The sequence below is a fragment of the Alosa sapidissima genome, chromosome 3 (genome assembly GCF_018492685.1).
Source record: "Alosa sapidissima isolate fAloSap1 chromosome 3, fAloSap1.pri, whole genome shotgun sequence".
NCBI classification, from domain to species: domain Eukaryota; kingdom Metazoa; phylum Chordata; class Actinopteri; order Clupeiformes; family Clupeidae; genus Alosa; species Alosa sapidissima.
In genome coordinates this window covers 23999848-24015956 of record NC_055959.1, presented here as the reverse complement: position 1 = coordinate 24015956, position 16109 = coordinate 23999848, and the positions used below count along the sequence as shown (strand labels likewise).

At 42.6% G+C, this 16109-nt stretch overlaps 1 protein-coding gene across 1 annotated transcript in view; it reads left to right on the top strand.

Annotated features, from left to right (window-relative positions):
* Positions 1 to 16109, top strand: part of LOC121705284 (cell wall integrity and stress response component 3-like) — a 58288-nt gene that overhangs the window by 25480 nt on the left and 16699 nt on the right. The window contains exons 3-7 of the mRNA XM_042086181.1: positions 6138 to 6200; positions 9719 to 9775; positions 9866 to 9997; positions 13467 to 13554; positions 13641 to 13658. Of these exons, the coding sequence (XP_041942115.1) occupies positions 6138 to 6200; positions 9719 to 9775; positions 9866 to 9997; positions 13467 to 13554; positions 13641 to 13658 (358 nt within the window). The remainder of the gene's footprint in view (positions 1 to 6137; positions 6201 to 9718; positions 9776 to 9865; positions 9998 to 13466; positions 13555 to 13640; positions 13659 to 16109) is intronic.

Genomic DNA, 16109 nt, shown 5'->3' with positions numbered 1-16109 from the left:
ACCATTCTTCTTACGGGTAACCAACGTTACGGATGAGGTAGTGGAGTCTGTTTTGCCTTTGTAGTGTTTATGTAGATTACACAGAAGCTACAATATCGACACAGGATATATGTTATATGAAGTTATGCTATTTCAAAAAAATCCTAGAATGAATGGACTTCTATGGGAGTTAGCAGAGAGGTGGTCCCTCCAGCCTACGTCGATTCTTCTACTTCCGGGAATTCGCCTGCCCCCTTGGTTGGTTTACCGGCCGCTGCTGCTGCATTCTGTTCCGTCTGACTGTCCGGCAGCAAAAGGGTGCTGCCGGGAAACAATGGACCGTTTATTATGTTCCGGAGGGAATTGGCCACGTTCAAGTGGGTAGCGCTAAGGGGGGGGAGCAGGGCAATCCTGATGCTCTGTATGTTTGTCCCTGTATGTACTCATTTGAATGTGTTTATTATGCCATGTTTGTTTGAATCTGTTATTAGTTTATAGAGGAATATTATCATTTTGTCTCATGTTCACCTTTTTGTCAGTTTTGGTGAGTGCTAGTCTAGTCCAGTCCTGTTTGTTTGACGTGTAGGCCTAGTGACTCTGACATAGTTAAACAGAACTGTTTATTCCATATCTAAGTTTTTTTTTGCATTGCTATTTAGAACTATTTTCATTTTTGTTTAGTATATTCCCCTTAATCACCTGTAATTGCTTGCTGTGATTTGGTAAGCCTTAAAATTAAATTAACATTTTACACCGCATCGCTGCTGTTCCTCTGACTCTGTGGCCAAAACCCAAAAAGAAGACGAAACTCAAAACAGTTCAGTCACAAAAGTGTTTCAACCAATAACCGACGAGATGCGCGTTTAGGAGAGTTTTAATTGCACGGGAGGGAGGGGGAGGGAGTAGCAAGCTAGCTCTCTGTTTTCTTTGAACATCAACAAAAGTGATGAATTCCTGCTATCACTGATACAACTTTTGATGGCAAACACCAACAAACCCAGACTGATGGTGCGCATGGTTTGTTGGAGTTTGCTGGGGCAGTGTACAAGCACCTATTGTCTTTTGTTATTATAATGAATCATATTGTTAGTCTTTTTATACAACAGTTAGGTTGAGTCTAACTATTTATTAATATTGAATTGAACAGGAGGCATTCCATGAGTAGCGATATCTCAGGACATCCCCACTCATTTTGCATTGAATTGTCATGTGACGTGCAACTTATAACACGTGCAACTAGACAAAACACGAACAACATAAGAAAACATCTTCATATTCATTTGACAACACGTGCACATCATTTAGAAAACGTGCAGCAAATTCAGACAACATTTACATTTCAGAAACGAGCTGCCAATACACAACACATGCAATTCAGAAACGCGCTACGAAACTCACGATACAACGGAAGTGTTTCCAGGGGACACTTAAAAGTGAACAGGTGGCAAGCTACGACAGTGACTCCAACTAGGGTTGCCACATTTGATTTGTGAAAATCTGGGACACCCAAACCCCCCCCCCCCAAAAAAAAATCTAGTATAAATTATATATTATAAAAATTCTAAAGTTATAAATATTAAAGACATGCTGTTCATTGTATGCAGTTGAACTTAGGCTATATAATAACATGAAAGATATTAGGCTAATCCATAAACTCTAGCCTTGTTTGTTTGTGCCACATTGATAACACAATATTAACAATACTATACATAATGTTAAGTTGTTACAAGCAGTTATAAGTTTCATATATTAAAAGGGGATATCAACAATGACACCTGGAACCTGCCAGTCTATCTCTCTCTCTGGTGCGCACTCAAGATGCGTTTCCCAATTAATTAGAGTAAGTAACGTTCAAGTTAGATGCTGCTGCATGATCATCCTTGCATCAGAGAATGTCTAATAAGGGGAGAACTGCCACTCTCGGAAAACTTCCGGTTTCTGAACTGGTTGCAGTTCCTCCTGTGGTTCCACATGAGGGCGCTCGTCCACGAGTGCAGAATGCATGGAGGTTTATGGAGCTGTACCCCTCAAAATCCACTTTTCTCGGGATGTAATTTTTTTTCAAGTCATTTGAATATTGTATTCGAAAGGGGAGGCAAAGAAAATACACTTGGTTGAGTATTATATTTTTTAAAGTCTTATTGTTCTTATATATTTTTTAATTTATTGTTCTTAAAAGCCTTTCAAACGTATCAATGACGTCACTCATTAGCACAATGCTAGCGTGTTATGGGCAACAACGACCCAACCTGTAAGAAAACAAAAGGACATAAGTACTCGTTCATTCAACTTTTGACCTATAACCCATGTTGAAGTGATACAAACTACAATCAAATCTGAGATTTGTCAATGACAATCAGGTGAAAGAGACAAATTTAGCCGTCTAGCTCCATTGACTCCCATTAATTCTGCACTCATGGCGATCGCCCCCAGTGGAAATCTGGTGGAACTGCAACCAAAATTCGGTACAATGGGACTTAATACGGAGTGGCCAGGCTCTCCGTAGACGGGCTCTGCTTGCATGTAACACAAAGTTGGTGCATTTTGACATCGTGAACATTTTCGAAGAGAGAAAAGCAGTTAGCAGTAAAGCTATTTATTGGCTACATTTTGGTACCCCCTCTGTCCCTTGGTGCCCTTGTGGTGAATACAATGTTGAAACATTTCCTATAGTTTCTTACCTATATATTTGCCCTGATGCACTCGTTGACACAGACTTCTTTCCCTGCTGCTGTTATATTAGCCTACAGAGCAGGACAGGCGCGTGTAACTACAAAGTGGGGTCTGGGTTTGTGGTTGCGCGGCAGTTCTAAGAAATAATGTAGTCTCTATTTTTGCTGCCAATCACCAAAAAGCATGCCTTTTATGTCTGTGTAGTACGTAGGCTACACAGGATTTGATACGATAAACTCAACCAAGAACAACACCGTTTGAAACAAGCAGAAATTAATTTTCACCAAAAACCGGGACAATTCGTGTCCCGGGAAATATTATTAATTATCCGGGACAGTCACTTAAAAAAACAATCCTGGGAAATCCAGTGCATGTGGCACATGTGATACCAGAGCTGGGTTTGGCTATAGCTAAAAGGCTAACAGATGGCTTGGCAGTTTACACAGGAGAACTTATTGCTATATGGTTTGCCCTTTTATGGGTAGAAAGCTGTGGGTGCAACAGACAAGCAGTTATAGCATTTGATTCCAGCTCTGCTCTTTTAAGCTTATAGTATGCCTCAGCATCCAGGAAAGACAATATATTACAACTGGCTAGTGGAATGCAAAAGGCAGGTTTTAAGTTTTCTTTCTTGTCGGTCCCAGAGCACAAAGGGGTGGAGGGGAATAAGTTGGCTGACAAATATGCCAAGAAAGCTGCAGATAATGACAGTGTGGAGGTGGATTCATTGAACGTGCGCTCTGCTGTAGTGGAAACCTTATTGCTTATCCAAGTAGCCTAAATTAAGATTTTCTAAAATTATACATGATTTACTTTTTATTATGACCGCCGCGCAGCGAAGCTCAAGGGGCCATGTCAACCCATTCCATAACCACTCATTTCATGTATAGCACCACCTAGTTAAACACAAAAAAGTAAAAATGAGGTGTTGTAATCGCAGGTATCTGTGACCTAACATAGTCAAAACTGCACGAAATTGGAAGTGTAGGATCATTATGACACCCTCTGAATGCACACCAAGTTTCGTCGAATTCCATTCATGGGGGGCCACACAATAAATGAATTTATGTTACTATACACCAACTGGCCTGTAGGTGGCCGGAGACAGTTTTCTGTGAATATCTCGAGAACCGTAGGGCCTAGGTGGTCCACCTTTTTTTTGTATGTTGGTCTTAAGGGGGCATGTCAACCCATCCCATTACCTCTTATTTCATGTATAGCGCCACCTAGTTAAAAATTAAAAAGCAAAAAATTAGGTGTTTTCACCACAATATCTCTGGCTGACATGGTCAAAACTGCACGAAATTGAAAGTGTAGGATCATTATGACACCCTCCGAATGCATGCCAAGTTTTGTGTACTTTCGTTCATGGGGGGCCTTACAATAAAATAATTTATGTGTACATTTAGTGAACGTACACCAACAAGGATTCCCGGGACACTGAAAGACCGGGGTACACGAAACTTGGTGGGCATTTAACCCCACATGGATAGCATGGAACCATCGGTTTTTCGTTTTGATCTGTAGCCCCCCCGCTGTACTGGACCCCCCGAAAGGAGGGTAGGGCAGACACAGTTTTCTGTGAATATCTTGAGAACCGTAGGGCCTAGGATGACCAATTTTTTCCGTATGTTTGCCTCCAGGGGTCATGTTAACCCATTCCATGTGCACACATGTGCATAAACAGATACACACGCACACACATACATTTACAGTAATCATACGTATGACACATACTCACACAGTAGACATATGTACGCATGCATGCACATGCACAAACACACATACGCAGGCAAACACACAAGCACGCACACACACACACACACACACACACACCCACACACATAAACATAAACGTGTACATGCACACAATTCAAGAATTTCTCAGAATTATGAACAGGCAAGATGGGGGTGGGGTTGTATAAAATTAATTTTACATGTGAAATCTATGAACTAATCATGTTTTGGTACTTGTTGTCTAGCAGATACCAGTGAGAATTGAGTGTGGATAATGCAATTTAGTGAGACAGTTAGAATCATATAGGCCTTTCAGCGTGATTTCTTTTTGTGGAAAAAATGTGCTGGACTGGGCAGCGGTCATATTTTGTACCGCTCTGCGGTACATCTAGTTAAATTCGTAGGCAACAATTGTGTTTAAATGTAATAGCCTACTGCTTCAGCCTCTGGCAAGCTCAGAAGGGGGAGACCCATTGTGTGGGACAACGACTTTTCATTGGTAACAGTATTAAACCAACTAACAATATAAAATACTGTATTAAGAAGAGCTCTTATTTCATTGAGTTAAATCGAAACAATGTCTTCTAGTGCTCGTGGACTGATAGCCCTACTGGTAGGCAATTATTACCCCGGCTTGTATTTGGGGTCCGGCTTTTATTTGTCAGAATCGACCACGGCCCCGGCTATTATCCGAGGCCCGGCTATAAATAGAATCCCAGCCATTTATGGTAGTTGTTTTGTAGGAATGGTACACTTGTATGACTTATCAGTTTAGGCCTTAACTCCATCCCCATCATCGAGCTTACAAGGGCCAATTTTTCAAATGTAACGGTCATTTTGGTTTTATTAGGAAGAAATGCATTCTGGGTGGATTTGGGCTTGCCTCAGACTCATGGTGTGAGCGGTATCGGAGCGAAATTGGAGCGGAACAGAGCGGCCGCTCCGGCCCCTAAATTAAAAAGCGCTCCGCACTCCAACAAAATTCCATTCGCTCTGCTCCTCACTTGCTCGCGCTCCACCCTGCTCACTAGCTCTGGTTCAGAGGTGTTCATCACTTTTAAGTGTCCCCTGGAAACACTTGTGAGTTTCGTAGCACGTTTCTGAATTGCATGTGTTGTGAAATTGCAGCTCGTTTCTGAAATGTATATGTTGTCTGAATTTGCAGCGCGGTTTCTAAATTATGTGCAAGTGTTGTCAAATGAAGATGTTTTCTTAAGTTGTTTGTGTTTTGTCTATTTGGACATGTTTTGTTGATTTGCATACATGTGTCGTCATAAGTTGCACGTCGTTTGCACCTGTCGGCCACCGTAGAGCAGTGATATCATAACGTTACATTTGTATTGAGTGAGAAAATTGAGTAAATGGAATGTGAGGACAAACAAGGATAGTGTGGCGTTGGAAGAGGATTGGCCAGGGATTAAACTGGAATTTCTTATGTGGGGCTATAGAATGCCCCTGCCAAGTATGTGCCATTGCTCAGCACTGGACACAGTAAAATAAGCTGATGTGCCGAAACTGAGCCTCGGACAGCCCCTATCCAATTTAACCACTGCCCACTGCTCTGGTTACCTGTCACAGTCGGCCTCAGGCCTTATGGTTGCAGCCGAACCGTACCTGTGGATATATCCTTTACCAACCCCACTCTCACTTGTACCCTATTGCTTAATTAATATTTCTCTCACATGTAGACATTGCACTCTCTAATACTGTCTTTTGATGTTAATATATTCTTTATTTGTTTTGCACAGATAATACTACAGTGTCCATGTGTTGCTCTCATTTGCCCATATAAATCAATCATCAAACACTGGGTAAGCTTCTATGTTCAGCTAGAGATGCTTAAAAAAAAAAAAAAAAAAAAAAAAAACCTGAAATGTGCAGTCCCTCTTTAAAATCCAAAACACTTCTGTCCACTAAGAGTATTTGCACACCGCCCTGGCTCTGTAATCACCCTGCTGACAACGAAACAGCTAGAAACCAGCTTATGCTGGTAGCTGGTTTTAGCTGGTCTTTGCTGGTTTTCTTCCAGCTCTTTCTGGTCTTCACTGGTGTAGCTGGTTGGGCCACCAGGTGGACATGCTGGTGTGACCATCTGAGGAAGCTGGTCATGCTGGTGTGACCAGCCTGTCATGTGGGATACAGCTTGTGTAAGATGGTCATGCTGGTGACCAGCCTGCCAAGCTTGACATTGTTGGTGTAAGATGGTCATGCTGGTGACCAGCCTGCCAAGCTTCACATTGTTGGTGTAAGATGGTCATGCTGGTGTGCTAGAATTACCAATATAAACTGGCCTGGCCAGTTAAACCAGCAATGTAAGACCAGCAACACCAGCTAAAATGACAAGCTTGAGGTGGGGCGACAAGCAAAATCAGCTGAATTACCATCGTAAGCTGGGTAAACCAGCTGAAAGTATGTTTTCGCAAGAGTTTTGCCGGTCTAGCTGGTCAACCATCATAGGGTGGCCACCTTGAGCTGGTCAGGCTGTTTTTTTTCTCAGCAGGGCAGTGTTAAACAAAAAAGGGAATGTCTACATATGAGTCTAGATCCCGAATGTTTTAATTAAAATGTTTCGACTCGTCTGGGTCTTCTCCACGTAACAACGTTTTTGCTTACATGCTTACATAATTGCAAAAGGGTTCTCCAATGTTTTCTCAGTTAGCCTTTTACAATGATATCAGATTAGTAAACAAAATGTGCCTTTGCAACATTGGATGAATGGTTGCTGATAATAGGCAATGTAGATATTGCATTAAAGATGAGCCATTTCTTTAAACAACAGTCGAGAACCCTTTTGCAATTATGTAAGAACATAATGTAATCTGAAAACTGCTGTCCTGATTAAAAAAACTTGTAAGAAACAAAATTCTCTGGTCTGATGAGACAAAGATCGAACACTTTGGCGTGAATGCCAAGCGTGATGTTTGGGGGACACCAGGCACCGCTAATCACCTGGCCAAGTGGTTGCAGCATCATGCTATGGGGATATTTTTCAGCGGCAGGAACAGGGAGACTAGTCAGGATTGAGGGAAAGATGAATGCAGCAATGTACAGACATCCTGGAAGAAAATCTGCTCCAGACCTCAGACTGGGGCGATGGTTCAACAGGATAACGACCCTAAGCCCACAGCCAAAATATCGAAGGAGTGGTTTCAGCACAACTCTGTGAATGTCCTAGAGTGGCCCGGCCAGAGCCCAAACTTGAATCCCATCTCTGGAGGGATCTGAAAATAGCTGTGCACCAATGCTCCCCATCCAACCTGATGGGCTCGATGGTGTTTTAAACTTTCGCCGTCAACTTCAAGGCAGCGCTGCAACAGTCGACTTCAAGGCACCTAACTCTAACCTTAACCCTAATCCCAACCCTTGCCTTACCCTATAGTGCCTTCCATGCAGCGCTGCCTGGAAGACGATGTTGGGGACTTAAAACACCAAACACCACCTGATGGAGCTCTGTAAAGAGGAATGGGCGAAACTGGCCAAAGATAGGTGTGCCAAGCTTTTGGCTTCATATTCCAAAAGACTGTAGAAGCTGTAATTGCTGCCAAAGGTGCCACAACAAAGTATTGAGCAAAGGCTGTGAATACTTATGTACATATTATAGTTTCGTTCTTTATTTCTAATAAATTTGCAAACATTTTAAAAAAACTTTTTTCATGTTGTCATCATGGGGTATTGTGTGTAGAATTTTGAGGATTTTTTTTTAAAAACCATTTTGGAATAAGGCTGTTACAACAAAATGTGGAAAAAGTGAAGCGCTGTGAATACTTTCCGTATGCACTGTATATGGAAACCCTGGAGGACAATCTGATTCAGTCTGCAAGAGAACTATGACTAAGGAGAAGATTTACTTCAAAGCAAGACAATGAGCCGAAGCATAGAGCGAAAACTACACTGAAAAGGTTTAAAGACAGCAAAGTGAATGTTTTGGAGTGGCCGAGTCAAAGCCCAGACCTCAATCCTATAGAAAATCTGTGGCTGAACTTTAAAAAGGCTGTTCACACCTGATCCCCTTCCAACCTGACAAAGCTTGAACAGTTTGGCAAAGGAAATGGAGTAAAATTGCAGTAACCAGATGTGCAAGCCTAATTGAGACCTATTTACGAAAATTCAAAGAACTGTCTATATTACTTCAATACTTAAGTGCCTTTGACATTTGAAGCAATACTGCTTGTTTATAAATCACGTCATGGAATGGAAACTAATTACATATCAGTCATGCTTCAGAAGTACACACCATCAAGACCAAATACTTGTTGGTAAAACCTGCCGTTAGAACTAAACATGCTCTGGAACCAACTTCTGGATGACATCAAAACCTTTCAAATCTAGATTTAAGACCAAACTGTTCTCAGATGCTGAAAATGGATAAATACACGTCCTGTTAATCAGATGCACTCTGGGCCAGATGTACGTACATTTGCGAACGTAGCGTTATCAGCGACATGGACACATCGCAGATTGCGATCGCTGTCAGACCCAAGTTTCCGTCGTATTTATCAATCGTTCAATCTTTAGTGTAAACTGCGCCTTTCTCTGCCTTTCTCCACCCATAAACGCAATTTACAAACGTCCACAACTGAATGGCAGCGCCTACATAGCCTACAAGCACAGTTGAATGAAGTTAACTGATGACAACATTAAAAAGAATCAAACGTTTAGCGATCATGCAATCATGAAATAATACCATGATATGATGACAAACAAGCAGGGAGATAATGAAGATCTAGTTCTACTCAAACTACTTGTGCACGTAGGCTATGGAAGATTGGTCAAATCTAGCAAGTAGGAAAGTTTAAGTGAAGTACGTGAAAGTGAAAGTAAAAGTAAGACATCAGAAAGGCCAACGAAAGTTGTGGTTGCTTTTGGTAGTACACATACTTTCACCACAAAAACTGGTGCTCTAAATAGCGATTCTGTTGTCTTTGAAAGGTTCTCTTATTGACGCATTGAACTGCAATTTGGATTAACACTTACTTTTACAAGGCGGAAGTATTTAGGCGCAGAATAGACGTGCGCTTTCAGGAGCAGTCTTTGTACATACCGCGGAATAAATAATTAGGCGCTCTTTACTCTTCCCCTCCCATCTTTTTACACTAAACTCCCACTTTCCCCTGGATCCTCCCATGAATGCTGTCAGCTCCCGCGACAGGCAGTTTGCGCTTTTACATCATTGCGGCCTGTTTGTACATACCTCGCAATGATTTTAAACGCACATTGCGAAACAAATACGCCTGAAGTGGGCGCAAAAGCGTTAGTACATCTGGCCCTCTGTCTTTTAATTATTCTACTTTGTGTCTTATATGTCTTTATTGTCCAATTACATTTTCAGGTTAAAAACATCCCAAATGATTATCAACTGGAGATTCCAGTCAACTGTGATGAAAAGGTGACATGCCTCTCTGCAACTGTTTAGAAATGTACTTTGAGGCTAATAGACATGAGGCTTATAGACTTACACTATGATTTTTTTTTCCAGATTAGCTGTAAATATCTTCTTCAAGCTCTTGAGAAAAGCAACTGTTTGAACAAGGACTGTCCAAACAGTTCTTGCCATAAAACATATACTCAAACAGAAGAGTTGATTTACCACTGCCTTGTTGGCGAGAAGGTAAGCTATGTTATAATTTCTTTAGAATTGTGTGCTCAATAATAATAATCATAATCATAATAATAGAGTGGGGAAGTTGAGATGCCACTGTCCTCAAGCTTGTTTGAACTATGTTTGGAATAGTGCAGCAGATTAGTGGAACAATCGTTCACTTTGATACAAGCATCAAATTTGGCACACATTTTCTTCTTGACCTACTTTTTCCAAAAAGCCTGGTAGCCACGCAGAAAAAAACAATATGGCCACCATTTTGCAAGATGGCTGCCTTCTATAGCTACTTTGTTTTTTTGACCTGGATTGTGATCAAATAATCCAATGTTGATTTTTACAACAAAATATATATTTTTTTAAGTATAAACATGTCAATTTTGTATTTAAAAAGTAAAAATTGTGATAAACTGTGAAGATAAAAGTCAGTCAGTTATAAAAGAACAATCGGTACTGACTTGGACACAATATCTGGCTAGGTGGTATTAAAATGCTTCTACATTTCATAACTGTTGACTGATGTGTGAGTCAATTGGGTGTTGCGCCGTGAACCAAGGCTGGGTGGGTACGGTAGTTCCAACGTGAAGTACTGCAGTCAGGATGAACACCAAACACTGCTGATTTAATTATGTGTACTTATAATAAAGAAATGATCAGAGTGGTACCCAGTGAAGACCATCATCAGTGCAAACATTCACAAGGACACACCCTTATAGATGATCCTTATTGGATGACAGTAACGGAGTTGTCACTCAACCCAACTCACTGTAAAAAAAACCTCTCTGCGCTTACTTAAAAAAACAAGGCAACAGATTTCACTAGCTTTTTTGAGTAATTTGAACTTGACAATGAAGAACTCAAATAATGAAGTTAAATCAACAAATGCTCCCAACTTGAAAATATATAGTATAAGTATATAAGTATATACTCTTTTGATCCCGTGAGGGAAATTTGGATTTATCCCAATCCATTAATTAGTGAAGCACACTCAGCACACAGTGAACACACAGTGAGGTGAAGCACACACTAATTCCGACGCAGTGAGCTGCCTGCTACAGCGGCGCTTGGGGAGCAGTGAGCCGTTACTGTACTGTAAGTGCCTTGCTCAAGGGCACTTCAGCCGTTCCTACTGGTCGGGGTTTGAAACGGCAACCCTCCGGTTACAAGTACCGGAGGGTTGCCGGTTCGAACCCCGACCAGTAGGCACGGCTGAAGTGCCCTTGAGCAAGGCACCTAACCCCTCACTGCTACCCGAGCGCCGCTGTTGTTGCAGGCAGCTTACTGCGCCGGGATTAGTGTGTGTTCACTGTGTGATGAATGTTTCACTAATTCACAGATTGGGATAAATGCAGAGACCAAATTTCCCTCATGGGATCAAAAGAGTATATATACTTATACTCATTTAATATTGATACAGAACAGCACTACAAATCATGGTTCAACACACACAAGATGATCAGATTGCGCTACACATTACAGCCTCCTTTCTTTGTTTGCTTTGGCTGTTCCCCATGTGCTCTGTGTTTGCCTGTCTGTCATCTGTCTTTGTCCCCGCCCATCTCCTTATATGGTCTGCACTTCCTGTCTCGTTAGTTTCCCTCCGTTTCTGCTCAGACCTGTTCCCAGTTATTGTCTTGTTGGTCTCGTCCAGTCCTCTGTCTTTCTGTTAATTAGTCTGTGTATTTCTACCCCCCTGTTCCTCTGTCCTTTGTCGGTTCGTCTCTCTGTTAGTACTGTCAAAGTCCTCTTTGTTTGTAAGTTAGTAAGAATCGTTAGTCAATAAAACGTGTTTGTTGGAACTATGAACCGACCAAAGATGGACCCAGCAGACAGGCTTGTGGAATCCACAGATCTGGAGCACTGGCATGCCATTTGTTCCTTAATGGAGAGGGCTTAGCCCTGGCTGCGGGAGGTTCCAGGTATGGCTGCCCTGGCAGACCAGATTTCAGGTCTGGGTAACAGCCTGCAGCCCCTTCTTGTTCCCTCCAGTGAGGCTGCTAGCTTCCGGCCTGACCCTGCCCCTGTGTCGACTGGCTTTGGGCCAGTGTGCCAGGGGCTTAGGGTGGGCCAGCTTTTCCTCCAGCCAGCCACTCCACATCCAGAACCCCAGCTTGCCGAGTTCCAGTCTCCTGATACAACCATTATCCAGGTCCCTCAAGAGTCTCTCTTCTGGGGAACTAGGCTTGCCTTCAAGCCTCCCTACAGAAGGAGACGTGGCTCCAAGCATCGGCCAGTCCAGTTGCCCGACACCACGGCTCCTGTGCCCAGCCCTGAGGTGCCCGTTCCGCTCTTGTGCCCGCAGCCGAGTCTCTGTCTGTCCGCCCCCCACAACCTCCGTGTCTGTCTGTCCGGCCTCATCCTTATCTACCTCTGTTTCTTGGTGTCCATCTGAGTGTCCGTTGACCCCTGTTTGTGAACGTCTTTCCCTGTCTGACCCTCCCCCTGTCCCTGAGGGGTGTTGTTCTTCCAAGTCGACCCCGCCCACTGTGCCCGTCACTGTCCCAGCCACCGTGCCCGTCTCTGTTCCAATCTGTGTCTCTGTTCCCAGTCCCGTCCCCATGCCCATTATTGTTCCAGTCACCATTCCAGTCACTGTCCCTGTTACAGTCCCAGTCACCATCCCAGTAACTGTTCTGTCTTCGTTCCTGTCTCTTCCCCTGCCCCTAAGTCTGAGTCTGTCGTGTCTGAGTCTGTCCAGTCTTCGTTTGCTTGTGCCCTGCCTGAGTCTGCCCAGCCATCTGTCTGTCCTGCCCAAGTCTGCCATTATTGTTCCTGCTTTGCCCCGAAGGATGGTCGTCCTGAGCCTGCCTGCCTGTCCCTACCCGCCTGTTCCAGTCTGTGTATTCCATGTGAGGACAAGTGGTTAATTAACCAATGCCACAAATTTCCCACTCTCCCCACAGGTGCATATAATCATTGTCCATCACACACAATCACCCCATCAGCCCCACCCAAGTGTCCATAATCAGTCCATTTCACACAGCCCGTCTATGAGTCCCAATACTAAAGAAAAAAAGGCTGTAGATGTACAACATGCCCATACAATAAAGGTTATAGATACACAACATAAGACAAGTCGGATTGCCAGGAAGTGTTGTGAGTAAATGTACTGTAAGCGTTAACCAGATTATGGGCAATATACAACAGGGCAAATGGAAGATGAGCTAAGGGTGAAGTTTGTCATGACATAGTAATGAGTGAATGAATGAGTGAAATCACGTCAAACCAAACAATTGGTGGTGGGGTGGTGGGGGGGTGGGGGGTGGGGGGGGGTAATATTTAGTGTCTCACTCCACCCCTGCTCAACCCCCACCCCCTGTGACATGAAAAGTTTGAGAACCCACTGGTGTACGTTCAAGCCATATGGGGTAGATGTTGACATTTACAATTAAATTATGTTATATAGAAAAATGAATACCAGATATATTCTTATGTGCATACAGTTTTGCTAACCATTTTCCTCCTCTCCCTCCCTCTATAGTATAATATTCTCTGCCAGAGTCAGAATCAGAATCAGAAGACTCTATTCATGTTAGTGAATAGCACAAAATTTGAAGACGCGATAGAAGGTAAGACAGACCACATTTATTTTTAGATTTACAGATCTGATATGTTTGAACGGTTTATAATTAAAATGGGCCTCTTCTCATTTCAGGTTGTCTGAATTTCACAGGTAATTTCTGATTAATTTGCTCGCCTCATCTTTAACTTTTAATTTAATTATGACCGCCGCGCAGCGAAGCATAGGTTTAGTCATATTTTTTTTTTTTTTTTCTTTTTCGCATGCCCACATTTCCGTCAATGATTCCCGGGACACTGAAAGACCGGGGTACACGAAACTTGGTGGGCATGTAACCCCACATGGATAGCATGGAACCATCGTTTTTCATTTTGATCTGTAGCCCCCCCGCTGGACTGGACCCCCCGAAAGGAGGGTAGGGCAGACACAGTTTTCTGTGAATATCTCGATAACCGTAGGGTTTAGGAGAACCATTTTTTTTTTGTATATTGATCTCAAGGGGCCATGTCAACCCATTCCATAACCACTCATTTCATGTATAGCGCCACCTAGTTAAACACAAAAAAGTAAAAATGAGGTGGTGTAATTGAAGGTATCTGTGACCTAACATAGTCAAAACTGCACGAAATTGGAAATGTAGGATCATTATGACACCCTCTGTATGCACGCCAAGTTTTGTGGAATTCCGTTCATGGGGGGCCACACAATAAATGAATTTATGTTACTATACACCAACTGGCCTGTAGGTGGCCGGAGACAGTTTTCTGTGAATATCTCGAGAACCGTAGGGCCTAGGAGGTCCACCTTTTTTATGTATGTTGGTCTTAAGGGGGCATGTCAACCCATCCCATTACCACTTATTTCATGTATAGCGCCACCTAGTTAAAAATTAAAAAGCAAAAAATTAGGTTTTTTCATCACAATATCTCTGGCTGACAAGGTCAAAACTACACGAAATTAAAAGTGTAGGATCATTATGACACCCTCCGAATGCATGCCAAGTTTTGTGTACTTTCGTCCATGGGGGGCCTTACAATAAAATAATTTATGTGTACATTTAGTGACGTACACCAACAAGGATTCCCGGGACACTGAAAGACCGGGCTCGACTGACAGGAGGGAAGACAAAGACAAAAACGAACTCAGTCTTTAGTTGCAACACATAACATGTAGCCTATACTTTTAGACGGATTCTTTCTTCTAATTATTTTGTGGTATTTTTGATTGGCTGACACACAATGTTAGCAGCACTGGGATGTTTTGAATAGGTGTCCCCACCTTTATCTTACTTTGGCCCAACTAATGCTGCTGACCATGTGTGGCTGCCACAGACAGACAAGGCTGCCAAGTAAGTTAACTTTCCCTTAACAACGCAGATGAGGCGGAAGTTTTCTTAGATTCAAATAGCTTTGCAGCTCCGAACAAACTATGCCAAATAGTAGTTCAAGCAGGGAGAGGTTGACACTCAGACATGTTAGAATCAGAGAGTAGCAGACAATTGCAAAGCACACATACACATAACCCGTAGGTCAGAAACATACATAGACGTACATGTTGAGACATAAACTCATGTTCCTGATTGGTTACCGTAAAGTGACTGGTCTCAAAATTTGACAGATTGTCCAATTTAGCAAACCCAGTGATTGTGATCTCTCGCCCAGACCCGTACTTAAATCATCTGTAACTCTCCGGAGATTCGTTGACGTAAGCCCAACCTGTGTGCGCACACAATTTGTTCCTTCTTTATGGGCCGATAGCTGCTACAACAAACTACCACCCAAACTGTTTATTTTTAAGACAGGAGCTCTACTCAACGCAATCCCCCTTTGCCCAAATGGCAGTCATAATAGCACTTTAAAGGAACAAAACGTACTACTCACCGTGAGCGCGTCTTTCCAGCGGGCTGAGGGATCACACACAGTAAGCTTGGTAAAAAGAACAATCCTTAATTCAATAGATCAATATAATCCTTATCAATCTCGGTAGAACCTCAGTAGTCTCGGTAGTAATTTTGATACCATAGATTTAATAGAGACCCAGTCAGACCAATAGTATGAAAAATCAGGAACAGAGTTTATTTACAATGATGCGCATCAAGGGAGAGACAGCATGACTTCACCTAAAGATCCATCTGCTGCTCTAAGTAGACAAGGAAATAGTTAGGGTTTAAGTATCCTTCCAGGCTGATGGGAGATGGCGTTGGTCATCCCATTTTACGTGGACTACACTGATTAGTGGCAACCTGGCAATCTGGAGCAGATAGCTACTGACGCAGCCATGCAGAACAGTGAAACACTGCAAAGTCATAATATTCCTGCTTATCTCTAAATACAGTCACACAGAGATATACACAGGGACAGTACAGATATCATACAGTCATTACATAAAATCATACTTTTAGTATCAAAGTGACCCACTAATGAGAAATGCAGAACATTAAACCACATATTGGAATATTGGACATAATGTTCTATTCCACTTTCTCTCATATCGTACACCCAGTCAGTGATGTCATGCGCTCCACTTTTATTAAATCTTGCGCCCAGGTGCGTGGTAATTATGACTGGCGCACAAGCGAAGCGGCGGTCATATAGGTTTAGTCAG